General features: G+C 44.9%; 1 protein-coding gene across 6 annotated transcripts in view; it reads right to left on the bottom strand.

Moving 5' to 3' along the window:
* The window catches only part of LOC119456320 (juvenile hormone acid O-methyltransferase-like), a 58,576-nt gene that overhangs the window by 8,972 nt on the left and 23,564 nt on the right, over positions 1-26,040 (bottom strand). For 5 of the 6 annotated variants that reach the window (XM_049669730.1, XM_037718023.2, XM_049669727.1 and 2 more), the window contains exons 4-5: positions 25,364-25,520; positions 24,045-24,740 (exon numbers count right to left, since the gene is read on the bottom strand). The exons of the other annotated variant lie outside the window; for it this stretch is intronic. In XM_049669730.1, coding sequence (XP_049525687.1) covers positions 24,562-24,740; positions 25,364-25,520 — 336 coding nt within the window. In that variant the 3' untranslated portion in view covers positions 24,045-24,561. Of the gene's footprint in view, positions 1-24,044; positions 24,741-25,363; positions 25,521-26,040 lie in introns of those variants that run through there. 6 annotated transcript variants of the gene reach the window in all.

The raw sequence follows: 26,040 nt of genomic DNA, 5'->3' as shown, positions 1-26,040 counted from the left end.
CTGTTAGAACTATTTAGTTAACTATTTAACCAATGTTCAATAATCAGCAACAGCTGATTAGTAGAGCGCAGCGGATGGCCAGGGCTACTGGCGCCCTAGACTAAGGACTCCAACAGCGCACTCCAGGGGAGCGCCGCAGCATTTTAACATCTCAGTAAAGTTTTGCAATCAATCTGCTCAGCGCGAGGTTATACAAATATTTAAAAATTATGGTTTATCCCTCTGTCATAGGATTTGGTAGAACGCGAAGGTGAAACGTGTATTCACCGAAGCTGTTGCATGTTTTCTTCATGAACTCATGGTCTGCTGCAGCAAAGGGGGCACCATTTGCGGAACAGCTAAGAAGCCTACATGCAAACGCACAGCGCTTGCATGTAGGCCCCCTAGGAACGGCGACCGTGTTCCATGTTTGCTTCGCGCGCGGCATCCTGTTGGCGAGCGGCCGTTGAAACGCGCCACGCGTCTCAACGTGCTGACTTGCCCGCAAGAAATTGGTTAGTGCGTTCTAAAGCGTGCGTCTGTGCTCGCGTCCGTAGCTTAATGGTTTCAATGTGGGGCTTCTGTACTAGTGGTCCTGGGTTCCAATCCTGCCGTCGGACACTTTAATATTGTTTATTTTATCATTTATCACACAAAGCTTCGTTGAAAAAATTGCGTGAGCGCTGCTTTTCAGCCGCACGCCATCAGATTTGGAGGATGCCTAAGCTTTGCTTTTGAAAGTGGAACGCGATGGCATTCAAAGATTCCTGGCTGCTTATCACGCAAATTTTTAGGGGCGAAGCTCCTTAGGGTGTGGGTCGTTTCCTCCTCTGTAGTAGTAGTAGTAGTAGTAGTAGTATGTAGCCACCTCTAGTTTATGAATTGCTCAATAGATGGCTTTGGGTGTCCGTAGCCACCTGTAGTTTTATGAAGTGTTCACTAGATGGCGTTCTGGTTCCACTTCCGGTTCCACTTTGCGCGCGTTCGGTGCGAACGCGGGCAAAACGCCCACGGCGTCGACAACAGTTCTGCGCGTTGCTGGTGCTGCTGCATGTCCAAGTTTATACAGCTGATAAAACTACCTTGAGTCGACCCCATGGCTGCTTCGCATACTACTCAGGGTTCCCCTACGGGAAGATGGTGTAATTTTCTCTCTCGTTCCCGACGCGCGCTCTCTTTATCTCTCGTCTGTAGCTGTGGTTTACCCGAATGATCCCCCGGTGCTACGCCCACTCATCATCATTCACTTCGTGAATATGCTGTGTTTTTTTTTCTCGTATGTTCCAATTACAGTCCGACGGTATCATGTCTGTAGGTTGTAATGAAGACTTGGTTTACAATTTTTCTGACGGATTTTACTTTGAAAAATTCAATTTTTGTTCACTAACCCCTTGCGCCACTCGGAGGGTCTATGTGGTCGGGGTGGTTCGGGATGAATTTCTCCGCCATGGATGCCGATACTTACGCCGAAGCCGACACCGACGCCGACGCCGGATTTACAGTGACACGGGGCCCTCAGTTAAAATGACGAGTTTACAAAGTCACGAAGCCAGATGTTTGCACTTGGTTCTTTATTCTATGGCTACACCACGTTGGAGCCTCCGCTGCGCTCTGACTACCCAAGCGCTCCATGTCGGCGCTCGTTAGTGTCACGGTGAAGTACTTCGCCTCACCTCTCCTAGATGCTGGCACCGGAGCCGACGTCACATTCACATTCGTTGCCGGAAATCAGTCGTGAAACACGGCATAAAATATTTTCGTGTTAAAAAGGCATCGCTGAAAACACTGGTTGCGTCGTAAGTTGCGAAGTCGGAGGATGCGAGCGCCTTCGCCAACACAGAGCTGCACCTGTGTCGAGGCGGCAAGCCAGGACACGGGGGGCTCCCACGATATACGGCGCCTGCCGAGAGTTCAATTACTGGACCTAGTAGAGTAACGTTGGCCTGTAGAGTATGGTGGCTAGATGCGCAAACGCGCGAATGCGAAACACGCAAACACGCACGCGATCTGAAGGTGATCGCGTTCGCGTCTACCAAAAACGATGGGCGAGTAGGTCTATTCTAGCTCGATGATGAAGTTGGGCTGCTGAACTTGTGCTGCAGGCTGGATGAAATTTATGCATTTTTTACGCCCCCTAGCAGAAAAAGATGCATAGGGTAACTTTAATTCCGCATGTCTAGAAGGTGTCTCATTTCGAGACCTCCTATACAAGTGCGCAAAGAAAGAAATTGTTTCGTCTACATTGCGATCGGATTTGCAGAATTTCATAGGAAAGACAATGAATACCTACCACATTCTAGCAAAGCCTTTGTTTCAATAAAAAAAAGTCGCAGTTTCGCCAAAAGGCGAAGCATCGATTGCGATAGCAAATTAGTAGACAACTATACGAACTAAGGATGGTGGTTTTATCAGCCGTATAAACTTGTAAACATTGGCTTACTAACTAAATTAACAAGCATGGTGTAATGCGCGCACAGGTAAACATGAACACATCTGGTTCGATGACCGCGGAAACTCATTGTCAGAACGCTATAGTGAGGAGGCGCGGCAGCAGTGAGTGAATTGACCTTTGTGCCGTCTCTCGCTTCAGCCCGAACTAAACATCGAAAGCAGAGCGCATACGACGCTACCGGCACTCGGCGAACTTAGGCTTTAGGCCAACAGTAATAAAAGGTCTCAACAGATGGCGCGAGAGCAGGGCGAGCACGGGAAATTCGAATTGACTTCAGCAAAACCTCCAATTCATCCATCATGGGAGGAGTGAGAGCGGAGGAGAAGAGCATGAGGGGTGGGTGGAGACAAGAAAGGGTGTTACGTATTAGGGCGGCAGAAGACGATCGTCTTTTGAGGTCATTTGCAGCGAAGCAAGCAGATATGCGGCCAATTTTTGTTTTTAACGATTTATTGGCGCTGAATATTTCCCGCCATGAATTTTCCCGGCCAGACGGGCTTACGTAATCAAACGCTGGATTTCATCAAGAACAGATACATCGTATGCACACCTTCGTCACGCACGCACGCAGCTGCAAGGTAAATATCCCTGGTAGCAAAACTTCCGTAGACGCCCATACGTTCAAAACATGGCGGTTCATCGGCGCTTCATAAAGCCCCTGGAAAAAGTTTCTTTCAGGGGCTTTAGCGGTTCATGGGGCTTAGCTCCATCTGTGTGAGGAGAGAAGACTTCCGGCGGTAGAACAAATAATTTGACGTATATCCCTCGAAAACAGTATTGGCGTCATTTTGTTCTCAAAGGCGCGAAATTTGTTTTCGGAGGCCTGCCATTATAGCTGTATATTCAAATGCCCCGCCATTCGACTTCATGGGCGTTTCGAGCTTTCAGCGCGGAAAGCGATGCAGGAAAAGTTGAGCCGTACGGGTGTCGAAATTGCATCGCTGCACAGAACATACCACCTTTGGAGGCAGACGAACGCTTTGGGCGTAGAGTGCTCGTCCTTTCGTCGGACGCCAAGCCCATCGGCCAGCGCTGTCCCACGAAAACAACTAAAGTAAACAATGATCTGGCGGTCGCAGCTTATTACTTTTGATTGAACAGGTTAAGAAGCAATGAAACTACCCGCGTATCAAATTCAGAGAAACGTCGACAAGCATGCAAAGCAACACAACATATGAGGGTGGCGTATTGTAACAGGTGAACTTTACGTGCGCGCCTTTCTGCCCACTTCAAGAGCTGATTTCCACTGCAAGTGATAACGGCGTCAACACCCGCCGCTATCGGTAGGCGCTCTTACGATGGGCGCTGAAAAAGGGTATTCATTGATAATGATCAAGTAAAATATTTACGCATGGCGAAAATCGTTTCTCGCCATGCGTATATAAAATTGATTAGAAAATTTATTTTCGTTGAATGAATCAAACTGTGTCTCGCTTTAATTAAAAAACGCCTTTTTCTTTCCCGATGTTTGTTCCCTCAAAAGATAGTCGTACTCCAATCGCTGCTCCCATGCTCCCTTGCTGATGTCGGTGACAATTCAGTCCTGAAGCCGCTTTTCGCCCAAAGCTGCGCGACCTATTTGCATCGACATTGGCAGGTGTGACGGAGTGCAGCATAGATCCTAATTTTTGTAGACCCTCCACCTGGCGCAAGTGCGTTATTGAACTAATGCAATTTCTCAAAGCAAAGTGTCTCATAAAACTTGCAAAGTACGACTTACACGCAACATGCAGACATGACAGCACCGGATTGTAATTTGAACACACAAGAAAACGTAATTTTGTTACGCGGGAACTCTAAATTGCACTAGTTCTGGAGACGAAAATGTTTCTTTGTCAACGCAACGGTGTACACGCATGGACGCATAAAATTTGCCGGGGTAGCAAAATACAGCTTCACTGTAAGAGCGGAAATGTGGGTCCATGCGTCCAGTTGAGCAAGTATGGTGGTCGGTTGGGATTCCTCTTGGGCTCACGGCCTGATTAAATCTGCAACGACGTATTCAAAAAAGCGCAAGAAACAACTAGCTGGTTGGCATGTTCACGCTGCTTTTTGTACCTTATCAAAAGTTCACGCCTGCAGGGGCAAGGCTGTTGTTTCAATATTACACACACACTATATTCTAAGACAAAACGAAATACGCACCTGTTCCACTGTGCTCGCTGAAGCAAAGGCAGTGATGTGTGTACGGTCGGCGTCACCCTTTGTATAGGGCGGGAACGGCGGCTTCCGGGACTCTCCAAAGCTAGCCAGCGACGTCTAACGGTAGTTGCTGAGCCCAAACTTGACGAACACCTACCGTCATACGTCGGGCCCAGCAACTAGCGTTAGACGTCACTGGCTACCTCCGGAGCGCCCCGGAAGTCGCCGATCCCGCGCTCCACAAAGGGTGACGCCGACTGTACTCTGTACTGGACAGCTGAGGCCCAGCGCGCTCGATGACAAGCGGATAAGACTGATAGGACACTGCCGCGGAGGGGGTCACACGCAGGGTCATGGGTGCGACGAGGTTATTGAACTCTTCTTCCTTTGTTTTTGTCTTTTGCTTTTTTTAACCTGTACACTCCACCCACAGGGTAGCCCTGTTGCGATTGACGTCGCGGGTTGATCCCGGTGGCGCCGCTCCATTCCGATAAGGGGGGGGGGGGGGGGGGGCGCAATGCAAAAACGCTTGTGTACCGTTCATTGGATGCACGTTAAAAAAAGCAGGTATTCAAAATTAACCCGGAACCTTCCACTACGAAATGCCTCACAATTAGATAGCGGTTGTGGCACGTAATATCCGATTAATATTTTATTATTTAACGGTCACACTCAAAGAAGAATGGTGTGCTGGCGACTTTGTGCGTGGTAACTTCTAGTCGCATGTTCAGATCAACCTTCTAGGCTTTTCGGGTTACTCGATAAAGCAGTTTACTCAGTTACGCTCAGTCATAGTAAACGTACTTTATCGCGGAGTGCGATGACTCTCGCAAATTAACCTAAATACCAAGGTATACTTGGGCAAAACTTTCTATTACGGCACCAAAGATGTTCGTAGTAGCTTGACAGCGCCTGTGGTTTCTTCGAACAGGTGCTGTTGGAATCAGCGTTTGCCCAAACACGCAAATAGAGAGTTTTAGAATGGGGGACCCAAGCGACTTCACGAAAATAGCGGGCCGAAAGTGCGCATGCGCACAACCCAAGCCGGTCATGAGTTCTTGCATTCGCGTGGACCCAAGACACAAAAATTGACAAATAGCGTGGGTCCACAAGCCGTCCTTGGTGATAAACAGCATGCTTTATGGTAGAATAAGAGACGGAGACTTTACACTTATGGAAAAATGACGGACGCCCGTTCGCTTCGAGTGCATCAAGAAGACTCTTTTATTTTTACTAGAGGGTAGGGGAAAGGGAAGAGAGAAGAGAGAAAGAGAAAGAAACAAGATCGTAGAGGCTTGGGCTAGTTGGTACATACTCGGGAGGGCTAGTCGGTACATACTCGAGTACATACTCGGTACATACACTGTGCCAAACAGGCTTTCTTGCACCCCGCACGTGCAAGCGACCTGCTCCCAACCTGAAGGGCCCCACCGCACCGCCTGTCGCTGTTCGTAGAACGCGCCCGCAAGGCATTCGCGCATAGTTTGAGGGGGTCAAGTGTCCGTCGCTTCTGCCACAGCGACCTTCAGCAGTGCCGTTTTAGGTGGGGGAGTTCACCTGGCCACATCGTCGGCTGCCCCCAACGCGGGGATGCTTTGGCTCCAAAATGGAGGATATACAACACGCTTAATTCATAGTACTAACACGGTGATTACGTTTATTACATTTTATTGTTTCTCTTTATGCTTAAAAATGCAATCTGTTCGTTTTTACACCTAAGAAAAGCTGTTCTTCGTGTTTGCTTGCAAGCACCCTTTAATGTTTTCCACTGCGGCCTCCCGAGCGCTTGACCCAGCGCTGTCTGCATTGATCCAATTCTCGAACTCTGGCGCTCCTCTAAACCCACAAGCAGCCTACCCATCGCGGCTTGGGGACCCAAAGTCTCGGATCCCTAATTCTAAAACTCTCTAATAGCAGCAAATGAAGACAAATTTAGCACTCGGTGATGTATGTTGCTTTATTTACTGTTGGCAAAATGTTCATTTCTTCTCTTCCCCAGTTTAAACGAACGCGAATGACAATGTGGGAGTGTTACCGTGAGCGCTTTTATTATGGCGCACTTTGCCTCCAGATATAGCTTTTCCTTGATTGCCACAGAAAGTTGTATAGGAGCATAAAAGTTACACTCAAGTTGCTCGTATGTCAGAGTCCACGATTCGTAGGCTCCAATCAACACTTGTGCGTTGGTCATTAATGCAGCCTTCATAAAAAAACTTAGTGCCCTTCCACTCTGTCAAGAAGGACGACCAGCGAAGCTGTTATGTGTTCTTCTAAAATGACGAAATTATATACATGTATGACTATATACCAGGTGTTCACAATTAAGCATTACGGAATTTTTAAAGATCGCCTGTGGCCGGTTGCATAATTATTATCGTTGAGCTGGGTTATTCAAAAAGGCGGACATTAGTAGCACGAGAAATCGAAACATATTAAATAATTAACAAAAAATTGCCAATGAACTGCTTCGTTAATAACTTTACGACATGTAACAATTTACGAATTTTGCCCGGTGAGTTTGCAAGAATCATCCACTTGAAATGAATTTCCACGATGACACCAGTTGCGAGATGTTATTTCCCAAAGTGTGGGACGAAATACATGGGCGTTCCAGTTACTTGTGTGTTTGAATGTATAAAACAACATTTTGGTTAAAAAGTAAGTGGAACAACAGTGCATTTACAGCGAGTTTATTATCGCATATCTCCAAAGTGGTGTCATCATGGAAATTCATTTCAAGTGGATACGCCTGGCAAGCTCACCGGCTGCAATTCGTGAATTGCAATATGTGCTGTAAAGTAATTAACTAAGAAGATAATTAATTAATTTTTGTTGCTTAGTCAAATGTTTGTTTTGATCTCGTGCAACGAATGTATGCCTCTTCGAATAACCCAACTCAACGATAAGAATTATGCCACCTGCCAGAGGCGATTCTAAAAATTCCGTAAAGCGTAATTTCGAACAGCCGGTAGGTATGCAAATAACGCATCAAGACAAAGACACCCCAAGCCACCTTAATTCTCCTTATACACCTTATTTCACCTTATTAGGCCTTAATCCACCCTAATTGACCCTATTCCTCAATATTACACCTTAATCGACCTTAACCCATCTTAATCCACCCAAGTCATCCTTAATCCACCTTAATCCTCCTTCATACACCTTAATTCTCCTTAGTTGACCTTAATCTACCTTAATGCACCCTAATACACCTTAATCCAACCTAGTGTTCCTTAATCCACTTTAATTTACCTTAGTCGACCTTAATCAACCTTATTGCACCATAATTCACCTTAATCAACCCTAATCCACCATAATCCACCTTAATGAGTGGTAGACTGGGACGTAATGAATTGAATTTTCTCGACGCGACTTTTTTTCTACCCACCCTGTCGACGCACATACTTTTGGTGAGCTCGCGGACAACTTCCTGTGGCAATGAAGGGAAAGCTGGGGGCTCGTGGATGCTGCACATGTGTTAGCGCGTCAAGTAGTCCGGAAGCGTTTAACAGTGCTTTCGGTTGCTCGGAACAGACGCTGAATCGAATTATTTTGAGCCTATTCCTTTGCCCGAATTCTACCAACATCTCTCTTTTAGTGTTCCTAGAGAGAGAGAATAAACATCTTTATTATGTAAATACAGCTTTGGAGAGGCATCCTCATTCCAGAATGCCTTGATGATGATAAGTGGTTCTTGAGGGAAAGGGAAAGGTTGGCGCTATCTTCTGCAGCCCTTGAGGGAGCACGGCTCAGCGCCAATGAGCTCGGGCCGCGTCCTGGGCCCTCGCAATCAGCCGTTGCTGATCTGCGAGCTCGGAGCTCGCCTCGCCTGCTGCACGGCCCTCGCCTCCTATCCGGGCCGTGCACATGTTGCCCTTACATGGGACGTTAAGGAGAGGGAACGAGATTATGCGCGCGGCACGCGCAATGCTCGGGAGAGGGAAAGAGAAAATGAGAGCGAGATAAAGAAATTGTAGCAGCACCAACGAGGCAACGCGCGGGGCTGCTGCCGCCGGCGCCCGCGTTGCCTAATCACGCATGCGCCGAAGCAGTATCGATGACGTCAACAGCGTTGCCTAGTAACCGCTGGCGCAGGTGCGCACGCGCTTCGCCCGACACAGACACGGCTCTTGCCTGCCTGCCTGCGTTTGTGGCATGCCAGTAACGCTATCGCTCGTAGGCACCGACGCGTCCAGCGCTTGTCAAGCGAAATGTCGCAAAAGGGAAGGTACCTCCAAAAATAATCGCTCGAGAATACCTCCTTACATGCGTAGTTAAGTTAAACCAAGTTAAGACCTAGCAGCAACCAAGTTAATACCTAGCAGTAGCAGCCAGTAAGACTTGAGGATTGGCACTTTCGCTGTGCCTAAGCTTTGCACGACTAAGTGCAAACTAGCCCGCTTTTTTTCATCAGATGGTGACGGGAAAGCTGCTAATTAGCTGAATTACACTAATTAACCTTTTAAGCAAGCATATTAAACCACACATTACAAGGGAGTTCGCCCTTGTTGGTTCATGTCGAGCTGATGTTGCGCAAGAAATGCTACAACGAAAATGGAGAGAAGCGGGCACAGACAGGCGGGCACGAACGAACCCTGTATGGAAGGATAAAATATGTGCTTCGTTTTGCTGGGTTTATAAATTCAATACTACATTTAAACACCCCTGGCATTCTGTCACCATGTTTGAAAATGGCAAGAACATAAAGGACAGCGATTAGAGTTCTCATTTGATTGCACAGAGTTGGTTCTTTTTTCTATGCAGAAAAAAGTGTTCTTCTTTCTGAGGTTTTACGCGCCAAAGCCAGTTCTGATTATGAGGCACACCGTAGTGGAGGGCTCCGGATTAATTTTTACCACCTGGGGTTCTTTGATACAACAAAGTGCAGACGTTTTCAAAACAAAGTACAATATCCAAGTACAATGTCATTTATCAATACCGGTATCGGCACAAGAGATCTAGTAGTGTTCATAGCGCTGAATAGGGGCAGCTCCAGTGCTACGGAGCGTGTACGGCCGAACATTGGTATACCGGTGACGACAGTAAAATGCCTCTTGTCATCATCATCATCATCATCATCATCATCATCATCATCATCAGCCTATATTTATGTCCATTGCAGGACGAAGGCCTCTTCCTCCGATATCCAATTACCTCTATCTTTCGCTAGCTGACTCCAACTTGCGCCTGCAAATTTCCTAACTTCATCACCCCACCTAGCTTTCTGCCGTCCTCGACAGCGCTTCTCTTGGTATCCATTCTGTAACTCTAATGGTCCACCGGTTATCCATGCCTATAGTACGGCTCGCCACTCTGAGCGCCGGTAAGTAGCATAGATGAAATCACACGGACGTGTCTTGCGTTTGGCGCGATGTCAAGGTTTCTCAGCTCCCTGCACGTCGCAGTGTAGCACTGTCATCTGCGCACTGTGGTCTGCGCACTGAACATCAGAATAGTACCTCTAAATTAGGGTCACGTATCGTCCACCTCCGCAAATAGTAAAAATTTGTTAAAGCGATTTCGACAGCGCCTGAGATCAGCGTATTTTATTTCTAGGATGAGTGTCTGTCTTTATAAAGGGAGGGGGTGGGGGCTGGTTGGTCTGGAATAATTTTTTTTTGAGGGGGTGTGTCGGGATTCTCCTCGGAGTGGGGGGGTGTTGGGGGTGGGGGTGTGGAAATTCCTGAGCTTATGGGAGACTCTATGAACGTAAGGAATCACTCTGCTCGAGAACCTCTCGCGAGGAGACCGGGCGTCAAGGCTGTAGCAGGAAATATGGCATGACTTACGGAAAATCTGCCACAGGGGTGGTCTACGAATTCCCTTTAAGGCCCCACCACTCGCTTCGGCACGCGTCGGCACGCACCAGTGCGTCAAATGCGTCAAAAGCGTCAGTCGCGAACAGGGTGACGCGTCCCGACGCATGGAGACTTTGCCGGCTGTCGATGCTAGAAGATCGGCGACGCGGAGCGACGCGACGCCGGCGTCCACCAATCAGGCTGCAAATCGCCGCCGGCGTCCACTAATCAGAGGCCGCGAAGCGTTTGACTGCTACGCTTTATGGCGGCCGCCGATGCGAAGGCGTCGAAACTGACAATCACCCGAATTCTTTGGACACACAACGCGCGTTACAGTGTTCCTGAAAGACAGTGTTGTGTTACTAGGCCAACAACGACACGACCGACGACCCTGGGTTGTGGCACTGCGACGTGAATTCATGCCGAGTTCGAACGACGCCGACTGTCATTACGTGGTCTGAATGCGATCGTCTGCTAAAACATCGCCCCGAATCATGATTGCGGCAACGCCTGTGCTAGTTGTATGTATATTTTCTTGTACTCAAAACGAATGGAAACAGGCTTTCGAAGTCCGAAGTCTGGATAATCAGCACTCGCCTACCACCGATGTTGTTTACATTACGCATAGGCCTAGCCCATCCGTCGAGTTCATTACCGGCGAGTGAACGAGCCCAGCTGAGAAACTCTGCCGATGGAAATGAATTTTCAGTTCCATTTGGCGCTACAGCGATTTGAAATATGGCACTCCTGACTTCGTGTGGTGTGTGTTGCGGTGAATGAACCGTGTGGGACTTCGGGTGGTGAACAGCTGCGTGTTTCGTGTGTGAATTTTGCGGTATCGGGTGACTCAAGTTTAACGGGCGAGCTCTGTGCTGTTTCCAGTGGCAAAGATAACTTTCGAAAGCGAAATACACTAGTAACCGAACAAGGGCAAGTACTATCGACCAAGAAAGTTTACGGAACACGGGATCTCAGAAAACGCTAAATATCCGAGCAGCCTTTAAAAGTAGCCAGTAAAACCGTACATCACAATATTGTTCGCATATACTTGTAGAGGGTGGAAATGGGAATACCAGGCTGCGTTTTGAGGCTGCCGGGATATTCAGCTTTTTGTCAGATCCCTTTGTCCATAAACTTTCTTGGTCGATAGTACATCTTAAGCCATGACATCCGTTTCAGCTGACAGTGCGCTCGTCGATTCGGCATCTGAAATCTGGTTCAGTAGAAATTCACAGTACTCCTTCACTCACTTCTTTCAAGTGCAGGTGTCTCATGAGCTAATTGGGGACAAATCGCTCTTGCAGCACTCAAGACCGCTGACGCACTGAATGAAACGTGACACAGCGCTGTCATGTTTGAGTCTGTTTGTCCTTGTGCTTGAAAACTGCAAAAATAAACGATCTGTTAGCAATATGTTCACCGTGTGCAGTCAGTAAAGGAATAACATGCTTGGTCATATTTGCCGTGTCGTCCCACTGTATGTATGCAGCATGTATGCGTTATCGACAACATAAATGTCAAAAATTACCAATGATTTTTGTGACTATAGAAGTATACAGCTATGTCAATAAGTTATTTTTGCTTTGAATTCGCACTTTATAAAGTGGAAAGAATGAAAGGGCAGCGCATCCTTGGGAACTAAATGACGCTTTGCCACAAGCTTGGAACAATATGCTTTGTTGGTGGAGCAGTTGTGTGGAATACTTCGAGAGTGAAGCAAGCTGTTGTAGCAACAGTTAGATGGGGTGTAAAAAATGCAACACTGTGATTTTATATGAAGGATCTGCCTTTAAGATGTGGCCACAACAGTTCAGTAGATGAGCACAAAAAACAGGTGAGAAATTGAAAATTAATTATTTGCCCACTTCACACTGCCAGTGGCAAGAGCAGCCACACTTTAATGTTTGCGACCAGTCATTTATATCCATCCATTTATGGCAACCAAATGGTCCATGTAGATCTTTTGATTGTTGATTTGGACGTATCGCGGCATGACATTTTAATACTGACATCTGTTTTCAGAATCAATATGAGACTGGAGATACCACAGCCGGAATTCGAAAGGTTAATTATTTGGCCATTCATCGTCTAGCCTCATCGTGATCAAGTGTCACTGATGAGGTGAGAACGTATTTCCAGGAGCTGACGAAAAACATTGCTGATGCAACTGCAAGCGTTTCCTCCATTGATCAGTTGGTGCACAGTGGCTGATGAGGTGAGAATGTATTTCCAGGAGCTGACGAAAAACATTGCTGATGCAAATGCAAGCGTTTTCTCCATTGATCAGTTGGTGCACAGTGGCTTCAGTAGCAGACATGATGAATTTAATGTCTCACCTCAGAGACCTTGCAGCTGCACCGGGACTGGGAGAAAATTTCGGTATCACTTATGAACCAATTAAATGCAGAATGTGCCTTTTCAGAGTATATGTCTGATATACGAGGGGGGGCTCAGAAAGTTGGTGTTATCGGTACCATAAATTTGAAGCAGGTGTACACATTAGGCGTCAACATGAGTGCACATCTTTCTAGTTTTAACAGAATAAAAATATTATGGCCAATGTAGTACTGCAAGCAGTGTCCATTGAGAAAGTTGATTAAAAATGGGCAGTGACCCAGGCTTTCGGCATTTCAAGGGACAAAATTCCAGAGAGATTGATGGCGAGCTGGACTGTGTGCGGTGTCGGTCACGACATACCGTAACAAGCTCGGGATGAATCTCCTTGGCATTGTGTCTCTTAATATGCAGAAACCGGATCGCTGCTTATAAAATAATTCGAAATTAGGGGGTGAGAGGGAGGTGGCAGGGCTCTCCTCTGGATCATTCAGTGCATACCCTCTGCTATACTGACAAAACCACCTTAATGAGAATCAGTGATGCAATTTATCCTATATTGAGCCAAGTGTATTCCTTGTTTTGTATTAAGCAGGCACTAAAACACTCTAAATCAATTTAAACTGAAAAAGCATCTATTTAAATCTCTATTTCTGTTAATTTCTTGGCAGTTGGTTGATTATTAGATGCGAAAATGAAGTTCAATGTTCCATTTTCTGCATATCGCCCCAATGCCCCAGTGCTGATGCCTCATTGTGATGACATCTATGATTTCAATTATATTCACGAACCTGGGTCGTTTTGGTTCACTAAAAGTTCTTGATGCTTTATAATGTCTGTCTTTGGCTCTTTTGGAATGCGATGAAGAACACGTTTGTTTGTAAAAAAAATACCTAAGTTCGAGCAGACACCAGCAAAATTGATGACGTCACAGCAAGGCGATGTGGGAACATCAAGTTGGCAGTGCCACCAATCTTTCTTCTTGCATCTTTTACAGTTTACTCAGCCTCTTGTCATGGTACGAGTGAATCCTTTTGTATAACAGGAAGGTCATTTACAAATGCATCTACATTATTTTTTTCTTTAGTACTCACTGGGCGTGGTCGCTTAGTGACTTCGGCATTGTGCTGCTAAGTATGAGGTCACAGGATCAAATCACCACATTTTGATGGAGATAAAATGCAAAACCACCCATGTACCATGAAACCCCAGCTGGTCAAAAATATTCTAGACTCCCCCCACTAAGGTGTGTCTCATAATCAGGCAGTATTGGGCCGGTATTTTGTAGCGATGCGTTAGGCTTTGTTCTATACTAGTCTTATCATCCACCGCTGACGGCCGGCTGATCCCGTTGTTATCGTGAGCAGACCGTCGCTCTGACCACTGAGCAAGCGCGAAAAGCGCGAAAAGGCATTAGCATCGGAAAGGCATCGCTACAAAATACCGGCCTTGGGGTGCTATGCAGGATGCGCCGAGTTTCTCGTTCACCCGAGTTTTACCCGAGTTTGCTCGATGGCAGTCAGTGAACGAAGATAGCAAAGAACGTGCAATAACAGCAGGCAAAAAGAAATGTCGAGATAAAGCCGCGTATGACAACATGAGCGCACCCTGTGCGGCACAGTGCTGCCGGGCTTCAAGCACAGAGGACTGCGCAACAAAACGCGCCAGCGCCGCGTATTGTTATCAACGTATTATCGCAATTTAGCAATACCGTCACTGTCCCGCTGTCTATCTGCACACTTGCCGTGAGCCGCTTGCCACGCCTTTCTCGGGCGCGTCAAGGGCGTGCCTCCTTTTCCGGGCATTATCTTTCTATCCTCCGTCGAATGCGAACAGGGCACATGCGGTGCATTCTTGCACCTATACTTTCCCTCAATCGAATACTTTGAGATACAACAAATAAAATAACCAAGATTTTACTTCTTAAAGTATCGGTTTTTTTGTTTTGAATGCTGTAAATTTGTGATGGCAAACGGACATATAGTGAATTATTAAATTTTGTACTTTTTTGCCGCGAGTGGCGACAGTGAGGCGAAAGCTTACAAGCGGATACATTCTAGAGGGTCACACGCACGAGGGAGTTCATGCGGTGAGCAGTCGCCAGGGGCGCTGCAGTGCTATGTTCGATAAAGTCAGTCATGACAACGATCTGCCCATCCCCTGTCTAATAGGGGAATGGCAACGCAGCGCTGCGGCATGGCTGTTCACCGCAGGTGCTTCACTGCGGCGGCTATTAAGGCCGCCGCTTTACCATCTGAAACGACACTTTAGCCATAGCGACGGGAGCAACGGCTGTCGCTGCAAAATGGCTGTGCGGTATTGTGGGTCCGTAGTGACGCAGCACAATGAAAATGCACCAGTTTATCTGCGTGCGCGAAGTCTCCGCGATGCATTGCGAACACGATCGTGCTGCCCAGCGACACAGTTCGTCGCTTGTCACCGCTTGCCCATTGAAGGTGCCTCCGTGCGCATGTGCGCAGAATTTGAGTGTGTTGTTCACTCCAATGTGCTTGCCGATTGCCTCTGCTGCTGAGCTAACAGCGATCGCAGATGGATATCGTAACGACAGCGCAGCAATCGCATTTTGGTGGGTGAGGGCTCTTGTGTGCAGTTAGGAATTTAGACTTCGAACGCAGGAAGGTGTTGCAATTGTTTAGTGTGCTGTGCTTGTGATGACAAAATGCCATTGCACTGGGTGTGTTGGCGCTGACCGCTGACTGTGTTTGCTCATAGCCTCCTCTATAACTTGTTTATAATAATGTTTATTGCACATTGATATATAATGTCTATTGGTGTTTTGTGGCTAAAGCGCCCTTAGGCGTTGATGCACCCACGCTGACGCCTGGTGGCACGTCTCCTCCATCACGACTACCAACGTCGATGACCATGAGCAACCGTCGTGCACATGGAAGCTGCACTACGCTGCACACGCTAGCACAACGCGAAAGACGAAGCACGTAACTGACACACTAATACAACGCGCAAGACAAAGCACGTAACTGAATCGTCACCGAGTCAAATCAGCGCGTACAGCGCGTCGTAATTGCAGCCTCCGCGATCAACTTCAGGAACATTTTCAGAGCTAATTGCGGAGGCCACGCTCTGCTGTGCTGAGTACGGTGAACGCCACCTAGGTGGCGTTGGTAGTGCTTCTTGATGCCAGCGTCCCTTCGAATGCTGGCATCGAGGCGTCGTAGTGCTGAGACCACCGAAGCGTTCACTGTCGGTGCGCGTTAGTGTCATAATGCAGTACTTCTCTTTTCTGCTCGTAGGCGGCGGCACCGCCCCGAGCAAGAGCGCGGGTACACGGAGGAGTGTTAGATATATAAGGCGCGTCTGTGTAGCTCTCTGCAAATGCGTTTGTGGCGCAATGGGTTAAACGCTCGGCGATCTATCGTCGCGGACCGAGAGGTCGTGGGTTCGATTTCCAAATTTTGCATGTTTGTGGAACTTTTTCTTCTGGTTTCTTTCTTTGTATTATGTTCTATGACGTATTTCCGTGACGGAAATACGTCAGTGAAGTCTTGGTGGACCCCGGCATAAAACACTTTCGTGTTAAAAAAGAAAGTTATTGTCAAAAAGTGAAGCGCTCCCTCGTCAGCGATGGGTACAGGGTAACTGCACCGATGCTGGAGTCCCACCTGGGATGCATGTGGTGGCAGTCAACATCCACGTGCGCTGCAAAGACCCTTTCGTGCGTTTGTTAGAAGCCACGGATCGCTCGGGCTAGCCACTACAAAGACTCTTTCCTGCGGTTGTTAGAAGCCATCGCTCGACGCTTGCCAGTATGGAGGTGTATCGCAAAGTAAAAGAAAATAAAGCGTAGTTTTCTGACCCTTGTATGTGTGCTTTCCGGCATTCCTGTGTGCTTACACGGTAAGCGCGCGGCAAACCATTTATGCGCTAGCCGACGCTCACTTCGTCTTGTAGCTGGATGCGCGCGCTACTCGCAGCTTTTCTTTAGCGTGAGCAACGAGCGATCTGTTAAAAGCCCATTGTGAAAACCAGGCGCACACCAATCTCTGATCGGAAATGGGAGCGCAAGCACGTAGCAAGCCGCACCAATCCAATCTAGAGCAAAGGAGCAACGAGCGATCTGTTGGAAACCCAGTGAGAAAAGCAAGCGCACACCAATCGGTGCTCGGAAATGCTAGAGCAAGCACGTATCGAGCCGTGCCAATCGAATCCAGAAAAAAAAGAGGAGGGCGAGCGTCCCCTCGTGGCATAACGCGAAACGTATTTAAATACAAATTAGTCTAGTACACATTCCGTGTACATCGTGGAAACATTAAAATGCTTACAACCCACGTTAATGTGACTAATATTATTGTACTAAATTAATTTATTTTATAACTTGCTTGTGCCTGTATTGCACTCGGTGGAACGACAAACAAGTGAAAGAAGGCACGACCATTCACCGACCGTATGATCACGTGAGCCCCAGTTTGTCGACCGCCCATATGGCAACGCCCAAGGGATAATAGCCACCCAGAGTGAATCTAGATTAACCAATGAAACTGGAGGCGTGCCGATGGGCAAACTTCGTCTTGTTACCATTTGTTCTTTGATCTTGGGGCGTCGCCAGAGCTCGTGAAGATCCCGAGTTTCGCCAAACTCGGGGCATCCTGCATAGCACCCTTGATGTGATTTGTTTGGAGTGCGGCTGTTGTTTAAATGCGCTTAAAAGCCTTGAAACTACCTTGCTAACATTTACTTAAACCTGTTGGTTCACATATATTGGAGAAGTGCTTATTCAAATGATCCTGGCACAGCTTACCATGGCCTGCCATGGTGGACCAGGCAAGTTTGCAAGGGCCTTGCGTCACCACGTGTTCACAGAGGAAAACTTCATGGGCCACTCACTCTTCGGAAACAACGTCACCAATGGGAAAAGGGAGGTTTTTGACCCTATCACGGTCAACGCTGTTATAGGCAAGTGCCGCACATACTTTCCTGTTTCATTTTTGCATTCACATTTTGTATTTTAAATTACCAACTTGCCATTAGCACGACAAATTATTTTCAAGTAGCCTATGTTTGCAACTGCGTGATACAATAGCCTACTATTTGGAAGGACTGTTCATTTTATCATAAGTGTCTAATGCCTCCATACCGAAGTGCAAAATTTTAAAGGCAGCCTCAACTGCCAGAATATATTGGTGCCTCCACCAGGGACAGTTAGGTGCATTTGCGATTAGTTGCACTACTTGCCTGTCATTGCAATGAATGGTAGTCTGTGGAGCACGCTACCAATCTTGTGGCATAGAGGATGTGCTTAAGTAGCCTGAACGTGTTGTTATATAGGAATTGTGGAGAAGCTATGCTCAAGTGCAGTTACTGCTCAACTCGGGAGACAGCACTTCCGCCAAATGTGAGCAATCAAAAAAGCCCTCCAGGTTCTGTAACGCAAACACACAGTGGTTTCACCTATTTTAACAGACCACATTGAATTAAAATTGCGCCTGTCTTGGAGGAGGTCCATGTGGGGCCAGATAGCAGCCGTTTTGCAGAGCAAACATAACTTGTGAGGCATTTTTGTTTGGTTGGTTCGATCAAAGCAACAACAGGGACAGAGTTGCAAGCATCGCTGTTAATGATGCTATGTTTAGCGAAAGCTCATTCATTCTAAGCACCTAACCTATTTATTAACATGCACTTTATCACTTTGTATTATAATATATGGTAAAAATACATTTATGTGGCTTTTTCCTACATGTTTAAATAAATATGCAGCACTGAATAGGCCCTTGGAGACTGCTGTCTAAAGCTTCTTACAGACCATGTCCACAACTCTTATTCTTAAATTGTCGGTAGTTTCTCCTGAATTTCTACTTGAAGGGAGCACTTGCCTGTTTATAGGGTTATTAAAAACCATCTAAAAGATGAATGGGCTCTCAACTTGCTCTCGTTTAAGCCATTGAGGGTCACTTTTTTGGGGAAATACGTCTCCCAGTTTAGATGTTATATGTCTTTTAGGGGTGTGCGAATATTGGAAACTTTTGTCTAACAAATTTAAAAGTGCCCTATTTCATTCTGTTTTCGAATCGAATAGTCACTATTCGTAAATGCAAATATTTTTCGAATAGTTTTCAAATATTTCAAAACCCCAATGTCCCTGTAGTTTCTCCTGAATTTCTACTTAAAGGGAGCACTTGCCTGTTTATAGGGTTATTATAAACCATTGCTCGAGTAGCCTATGGGTTTAAATTTATCGAAAAGATGAATGGGCTCTCAACTTGCTCTCGTTTAAGCCATTGAGGATCACTTTTTTGGGGAAATACGTCTCCCAGTTTAGATGTTATGTCTTTTAGGGGTGTGCGAATATTGGAAACTTTTGACTAACAAATTTAAAAGTGCCCTATTTCATTCTGTTTTCAAATCGAATAGTCACTATTCGTAAATGCAAATATTTTTCGAATACTTTTCAAATATTTCAAAACCCCAATGTCCCTGTAGTTTCTCCTGAATTTCTACTTAAAGGGAGCACTTGCCTGTTTATAGGGTTATTAAAAACCATCTAAAAGATGAATGGGCTCTCAACTTGCTCTCGTTTAAGCCATTGAGGATCACTTTTTTTGGGGAAATACGTCTCCCAGTTTAGATGTTATATGTCTTTTAGGGGTGTGCGAATATTGGAAACTTTTGACTAACAAATTTAAAAGTGCCCTATTTCATTCTGTTTTCAAATCGAATAGTCACTATTCGTAAATGCAAATATTTTTCGAATACTTTTCAAATATTTCAAAACCCCAATGTCCCTGTAGTTTCTCCTGAATTTCTACTTAAAGGGAGCACTTGCCTGTTTATAGGGTTATTATAAACCATTGCTCGAGTAGCCTATGGGTTTAAATTTATCGAAAAGATGAATGGGCTCTCAACTTGCTCTCGTTTAAGCCATTGAGGATCACATTTTTGGGGAAATACGTCTCCCAGTTTAGGTGTTATATGTCTTTAGGGGTGTGCGAATATTGGAAACTTTTGACTAACAAATTTAAAAGTGCCCTATTTCATTCTGTTTTCAAATCGAATAGTCACTATTCGTAAATGCAAATATTTTTCGAATACTTTTCAAATATTTCAAAACCCCAATGTCCCTGTAGTTTCTCCTGAATTTCTACTTAAAGGGAGCACTTGCCTGTTTATAGGGTTATTATAAACCATTGCTCGAGTAGCCTATGGGTTTAAATTTATCGAAAAGATGAATGGGCTCTCAACTTGCTCTCGTTTAAGCCATTGAGGATCACTTTTTTGGGGAAATACGTCTCCCAGTTTAAATGTTATATGTCTTTTAGGGGTGTGCGAATATTGGAAACTTTTGACTAACAAATTTAAAAGTGCCCTATTTCATTCTGTTTTCAAATCGAATAGTCACTATTTGTAAATGCAAATATTTTTCGAATACTTTTCAAATATTTCAAAATCCCAATGTCCCTGTAGTTTCTCCTGAATTTCTACTTAAAGGGAGCACTTGCCTGTTTATAGGGTTATTAAAAACCATCTAAAAGATGAATGGGCTCTCAACTTGCTCTCGTTTAAGCCATTGAGGATCACTTTTTTGGGGAAATACGTCTCCCAGTTTAGATGTTATATGTCTTTTAGGGGTGTGCGAATATTGGAAACTTTTGACTAACAAATTTAAAAGTGCCCTATTCCATTCTGTTTTCAAATCGAATAGTCACTATTCGTAAATGCAAATATTTTTCGAATACTTTTCAAATATTTCAAAAGCCCAATGTCCCTGTAGTTTCTCCTGAATTTCTACTTAAAGGGAGCACTTGCCTGTTTATAGGGTTATTATAAACCATTGCTCGAGTAGCCTATGGGTTTAAATTTATCGAAAAGATGAATGGGCTCTCAACTTGCTCTCGTTTAAGCCATTGAGGATCACATTTTTGGGGAAATACGTCTCCCAGTTTAGGTGTTATATGTCTTTTAGGGGTGTGCGAATATTGGAAACTTTTGACTAACAAATTTAAAAGTGCCCTATTTCATTCTGTTTTCAAATCGAATAGTCACTATTCGTAAATGCAAATATTTTTCGAATACTTTTCAAATATTTCAAAACCCCAATGTCCCTGTAGTTTCTCCTGAATTTCTACTTAAAGGGAGCACTTGCCTGTTTATAGGGTTATTATAAAGCATTGCTCGAGTAGCCTATGGGTTTAAATTTATCGAAAAGATGAATGGGCTCTCAACTTGCTCTCGTTTAAGCCATTGAGGATCACTTTTTTGGGGAAATACGTCTCCCAGTTTAGGTGTTATATGTCTTTTAGGGGTGTGCGAATATTGGAAACGTTTGACTAACAAATTTAAAAGTGCCCTATTCGATTCTGTTTTCAAATCGAATAATCACTATTCGTAAATGCAAATATTTTTCGAATACTTTTCAAACATTTCAAAAGCCCAATTAAACATAAAATTGAAGCAAAAGTACGGTACATTTCTACCTCAACAGGCATATTATAGACATAAAACATGAAAATTTGCTTAGTAAAGCAGGCTACGTCGTTTAGGTAGCCCTACTTTACATGCTATAAAGCAATCATCCACGCTAACTGAAAAGTCCTGCGCATGTGAAGAAACTGCGAGTTTGCTGCTGCATTTGTGCTTTTCATAAACACCGCTTCATAATGTAGTATGCAATGACAGAAACTTGCTAACTGTAAGAGGACTAGGATGTGAACATCATTTTATATTATTTGTCATAAGACTGTTCATTATTTAAAAATTATTCGATTCGCTTCTGGCATTATTTGATTCGTATTCGATTCGGTCTCAAAAATCACTATTCGCCACTAATATATTTATTGCACCTTTCATTTCACCAGAGAGACTTTTCGAGGAAAAGTGGGCAAAAAATATTTTAAGTCACAAAGAAAATGACAAAACTTTTTAGTACTCGCAGTTTTACACATGGTTTATGTTGTATGCAGGATAAAATAGCATAACTTTTTAAATGTAATGAAATTTACAAAACTTGTTTTAGTAAACTAGGTCAAGCGGAAATGCTCCCAAACTGCTGCAGTGACAGCCACATAGAGCTAAGAGAAAGATCAGTTTTGGAGAAAGCCAAGGGCTCACAGCACAGTAAGAATTTTTTTTCTAGAAGTCCCAGAAGGTTCCAGCACATCCAGCGTGATGGTAGGCGACGCTTCGTTCTCAAAAGGCGCGTTATTTTTTAAATGTTCCGTTGCCGTCACACAAGTACGGCGGGTTACCCTCAAAGGGTTAAAGAAGCCAGTCCACTTGCATATGCCTCTTAGAAGACTCAGCATTTATTCGTGTGGCTGTCATGTTCTGCATGTGTTAGTGTAATCAGCTTGGCGCACTACAGAGAATCCCTGTTGTAACAGTTATTGAGGCAGGAAACACACTTCGTCTAAGTATATTCTTTAAAATAGAAAGTCCTTAGAACCGCCATTGTAATGCAAGGAGTGCAATTCAATTGCATGTGAGCTCACTTCAAATCAAGCCAGACTCTTTTCTAGCGACATGACAGTATTGTATTTGGAGCATGAAAAAATACAATGAAGTGCCGTACATATTAATTATGATAGTTAAAAGAAACAATTTCAGTTTCCAGTATTCCCTTCTTAGGTTTCTTCAGGAACAACATTAAGTTTTTTTCACCATTTTGTTTCTAAGCAAGCAAAGTTCACATTTTGGACATCGAGGATATTCATAAAGTTATTCTGCCACAGTGAGGTGTTCCTTTTTGCCCTCTCCTGTATTTGTGCTGAGTGGAATCTAGTGCCACTTCACTTTGAATAAAACAAACTGGTCATGATCTGCAGTCTTACCGGCGAAAACCTTGAATAAAGCAAAACACACAACTAAATTTTGTTATAATGAGGGCATACTGTATATCATGCACACTCTTGCATGTGGTACTTGGTTCTTAAAGCTTGTTCTGATTTTGTGTTTTTGCAAGCTTCATCGGTCGTAAATTTCCTTGTACTAACATGCCCTATGAAAATAACACCCTAGCCTCGATTTTCGCATGGGACCTAAAGTCTTCTAAAGAGCCCAATTCGGATTTCTCAAACGAGCACACCAATGTGCTTTTGTAACTCTTGATATCTCTATGTTAGCGTTACATGGTCATGACTATGATTTCTACCATCATCCTTTAGTGTTTCTTTCACTTAGTACCCACGTCAGAACCCATTTCAGTGGCTTTTGAGTGTAGTCTTTTTTTGCTTAGTCATTGTTTTCTTTTTGCTGAGTCATGCTCCTGACTATAATTTCTACCATCATCCTTTAGTGTTTCCTTCACTTAGTGCCCACGTCCGAACCCATTCCAGTGGTTTTTGAGTGTTAATCTTTTTTTCGCTGAGTCATTGTCATTTTTGCTGAGCCATGCTCATTGCTATGACTTCTACCAGTATCCTCTAGTGTTTCCTTCACTTAGTACCCACGTCCGAACCCATTTCAGTGATTTTTGAGTGTTAATCTTTTTCGCTTGGTCATTGTCATGACCTACATGACACGCATGTCATGACATTTATGTCATGACCTATCAGTTATATTCTTCATACACTCCTGTCATACTATGCCTATTTTGGTACCTACCAAGTTAACGAAACGACCATGAGAGCACCAAGACGTAGGCGGCTAGATAGATAGATAGTGCCAAAGTAGCAAATGTTCGCCAAGATATGCTTCGCATTTAATAAACGCAACTGGATGTCATGACTGCGCATATTCGCTATTTATAGCTTTTCCTTCGTGAAAACCAAATGTCACCGTGACCGCCCCATCTTCGTCTTGCAGTGCTTCTTGCACTTTTGAGAATGCAGGCAAGGCTGTCGGAACAGCGCTACTGCAAAGCATTGCTTTGAAAGGCACGCCACACGACTTGAGTAGATCATCGTGGAAATCGGTAACCCTGTGCAATAAAGTGTAGCAAGCATGCTATAAGATTTCTTGACTCTTTGCCAACTCCCTGTAGTAGAGGTACGGCGTATAACAACTTCGAACGCAGAGGTTCACTCCTTGGCCCACAATGGTGAGTCACCTTGGATTCGCAGCTGCAACGGCTCTTGGACCGGTGACGCGGAGCGTTTGCACCACCCACTACATCACACGGACGTGGCATTCTCTTCTGCTGTCAATTTCAAGCGTGAGTTTCGTGAGGCAGAAAACCCAGCGCAGTACTACGCGATAACGAAACTATAAAACTCGACAGCGCGCGCGGCGCAGAGTCAAGCGAACACGAAACCTTTAGACCACCCATGTCGTTATCAAGGGTAACGTCAAAAAGTTACGTTTTCTTTGTAAGAATCTAGTAGAAATAGACAAGTAGCGTTATCTTGTTCTTATAATGTAGTGAAATATTTTTTATACGAGTGGTTCAGTACTAGCGGTACAAGCAACAGAATTATAATGAGGAGTGGCTGCATCATATCTCTGTTGCCTAATGTCCCGGAGGGCCCTGAAATCGTGTGGTGCATTTACCTCAATTTGTCAAATAATAAAGCTTTGTTCGCGATTACATTGACGCCTTAGACGTTCTCTGGCATTACCCTGTCACTTTAACTTGACTTTTTATTCGCCTTTAGTGTCTCTTTAGGTCATGTCATATATTCATGGTAACTACCACTTCCCAAGAGAAACTATTTATTGTTCCGTCTTAGCTTCAGAAGGTGCATTTGCACACCTGTAGCAACTCAGTAGCTACCTCAAATATTCCCAGTGACCCTCTTTTATTGGCGCAGTGTAGAAAAATGACAATACTACGCGATGTGGCCTGAACTTCTAAACTTCTGAAGTTGATTAGAACTCTCGGTCTTGTGGGCAGCGGTGGAGGTTGCAGACGCCGCACAGAAGTCTTCTGGTAGATATAACTAGCTTTTCTCAACTCAGCAACCGTGGTTTTCGGGCGTGAATGACGCACTTAAGTTGGTGCACTATGCCCGTAACCGAGAAGTTCACGCAGCCGTTTTGGAGAGCGAACTCTCTGGCAAACTCTTCCATTTCAGCCTGCTCTTCCTTCTTCATGTGCCGATATATTTGTATATGGGCACACAAACCACCTGCATAGAAGTAAATTTTAGTTTATTTATCTAGGTGCGTAAAACGAGGGGTACTGCAGTTTCTGTCAGATTGCAGTAACTAGGTAAAAGGAGTGATTTTTAACTAACCAACAATTTTTTTCCGTTACGAGGAACAAACATTCGAAAAACATCTCATTTGCAGCCACAGCAGCTATTGTAATCAAAACAAAATGCCAAAATACAAGGAAGGGCTTGTCATTGTGGTCATAAAAGAATAGTGTATGTGTCGCGACCTTGTGCATGTGTTTGCAGCTACGAGATGGCACAGAGAGCAAGGGGGCGGAACCTTGCAACAAGTACATGTATATTTATTAGACAGTAATAAAGGGTTTTGTTGTTGTTGCGGGCAGAGTTGCTCATGTCGTCATTTGGCCTTCCCTGAACAAATAGGGCATCAAAGCAAGAGATGTGTCGACAATAAGTTTCTGTCGTTATGAAGTGATACACACAAAACAAAACAAGAGATTTGGGAAAAGATAAAGAAGCATGACCTGCGAGGTGGCTGATTGCGTTGGCTTGTCGAAAAGTCTGGTCACTATGCGTCCCACTCATCCTCTTATTTCAGGCTAGGAAATATTTCGAGGAAGGCCTGTGATACGTACGAACTTGCATGTCTATTTCCGGGCTCACGATCTCCAGAGGCACAACTTCACAGGACACGGGCTCCAGGCTTGTGGACGCGACTAGTCCTTCGAGCTTTGACATCATGGTGTTGACATCGTAATGTTCCCAAGACTCCGGGAGAGCCGATTTGAGAGCCTGTCATTGAAAGCAAAATTTATTATGAAATTTATGATCACACCGCTGTTTCATTTTTTGTTCGATGAAGGTTTCCCATATGGCAGAATGCTTATATGTATGCTGTATAAGGATTGTTATTGTGTAATTTCAATCAGTGTTTTGAGGTATCTGATGTGTACGCAGCGATTCTTGTTGGGTTGAGAAGCTGTCTGCTCGCAGAAAAATGTGGAAGAGTTTTGGTTATAAGGCTGAAAAAGTGTTTATTAAGCGGCGGGCACGTGATCCTGTCAATGGAAGAAAGCAGTTGTCACGAGTTGCGTCTAATGGATAGTGTGGCCGTTTCCGAGCACAGCTGACAGCCGGCACAAGGGCCATAACGGCCCACAGCCTACTGGGCCCAACTTCGCCTTAGTAAGGTAACGAGGCAAGTAGTCGATTCATTGTGGAATAAGACTGCGTGTGCATTGGACGAGGTAAGTTTTTACGGGTGCAAAGCAGGATTAAGTAGGCAGTTGGATAAAGGGAGGACCAAGACTGG

The sequence above is a fragment of the Dermacentor silvarum genome, chromosome 6 (genome assembly GCF_013339745.2).
Source record: "Dermacentor silvarum isolate Dsil-2018 chromosome 6, BIME_Dsil_1.4, whole genome shotgun sequence".
NCBI classification, from domain to species: Eukaryota; Metazoa; Arthropoda; class Arachnida; order Ixodida; family Ixodidae; genus Dermacentor; species Dermacentor silvarum.
This window is presented reverse-complemented; position numbering and strand designations above follow the sequence as displayed.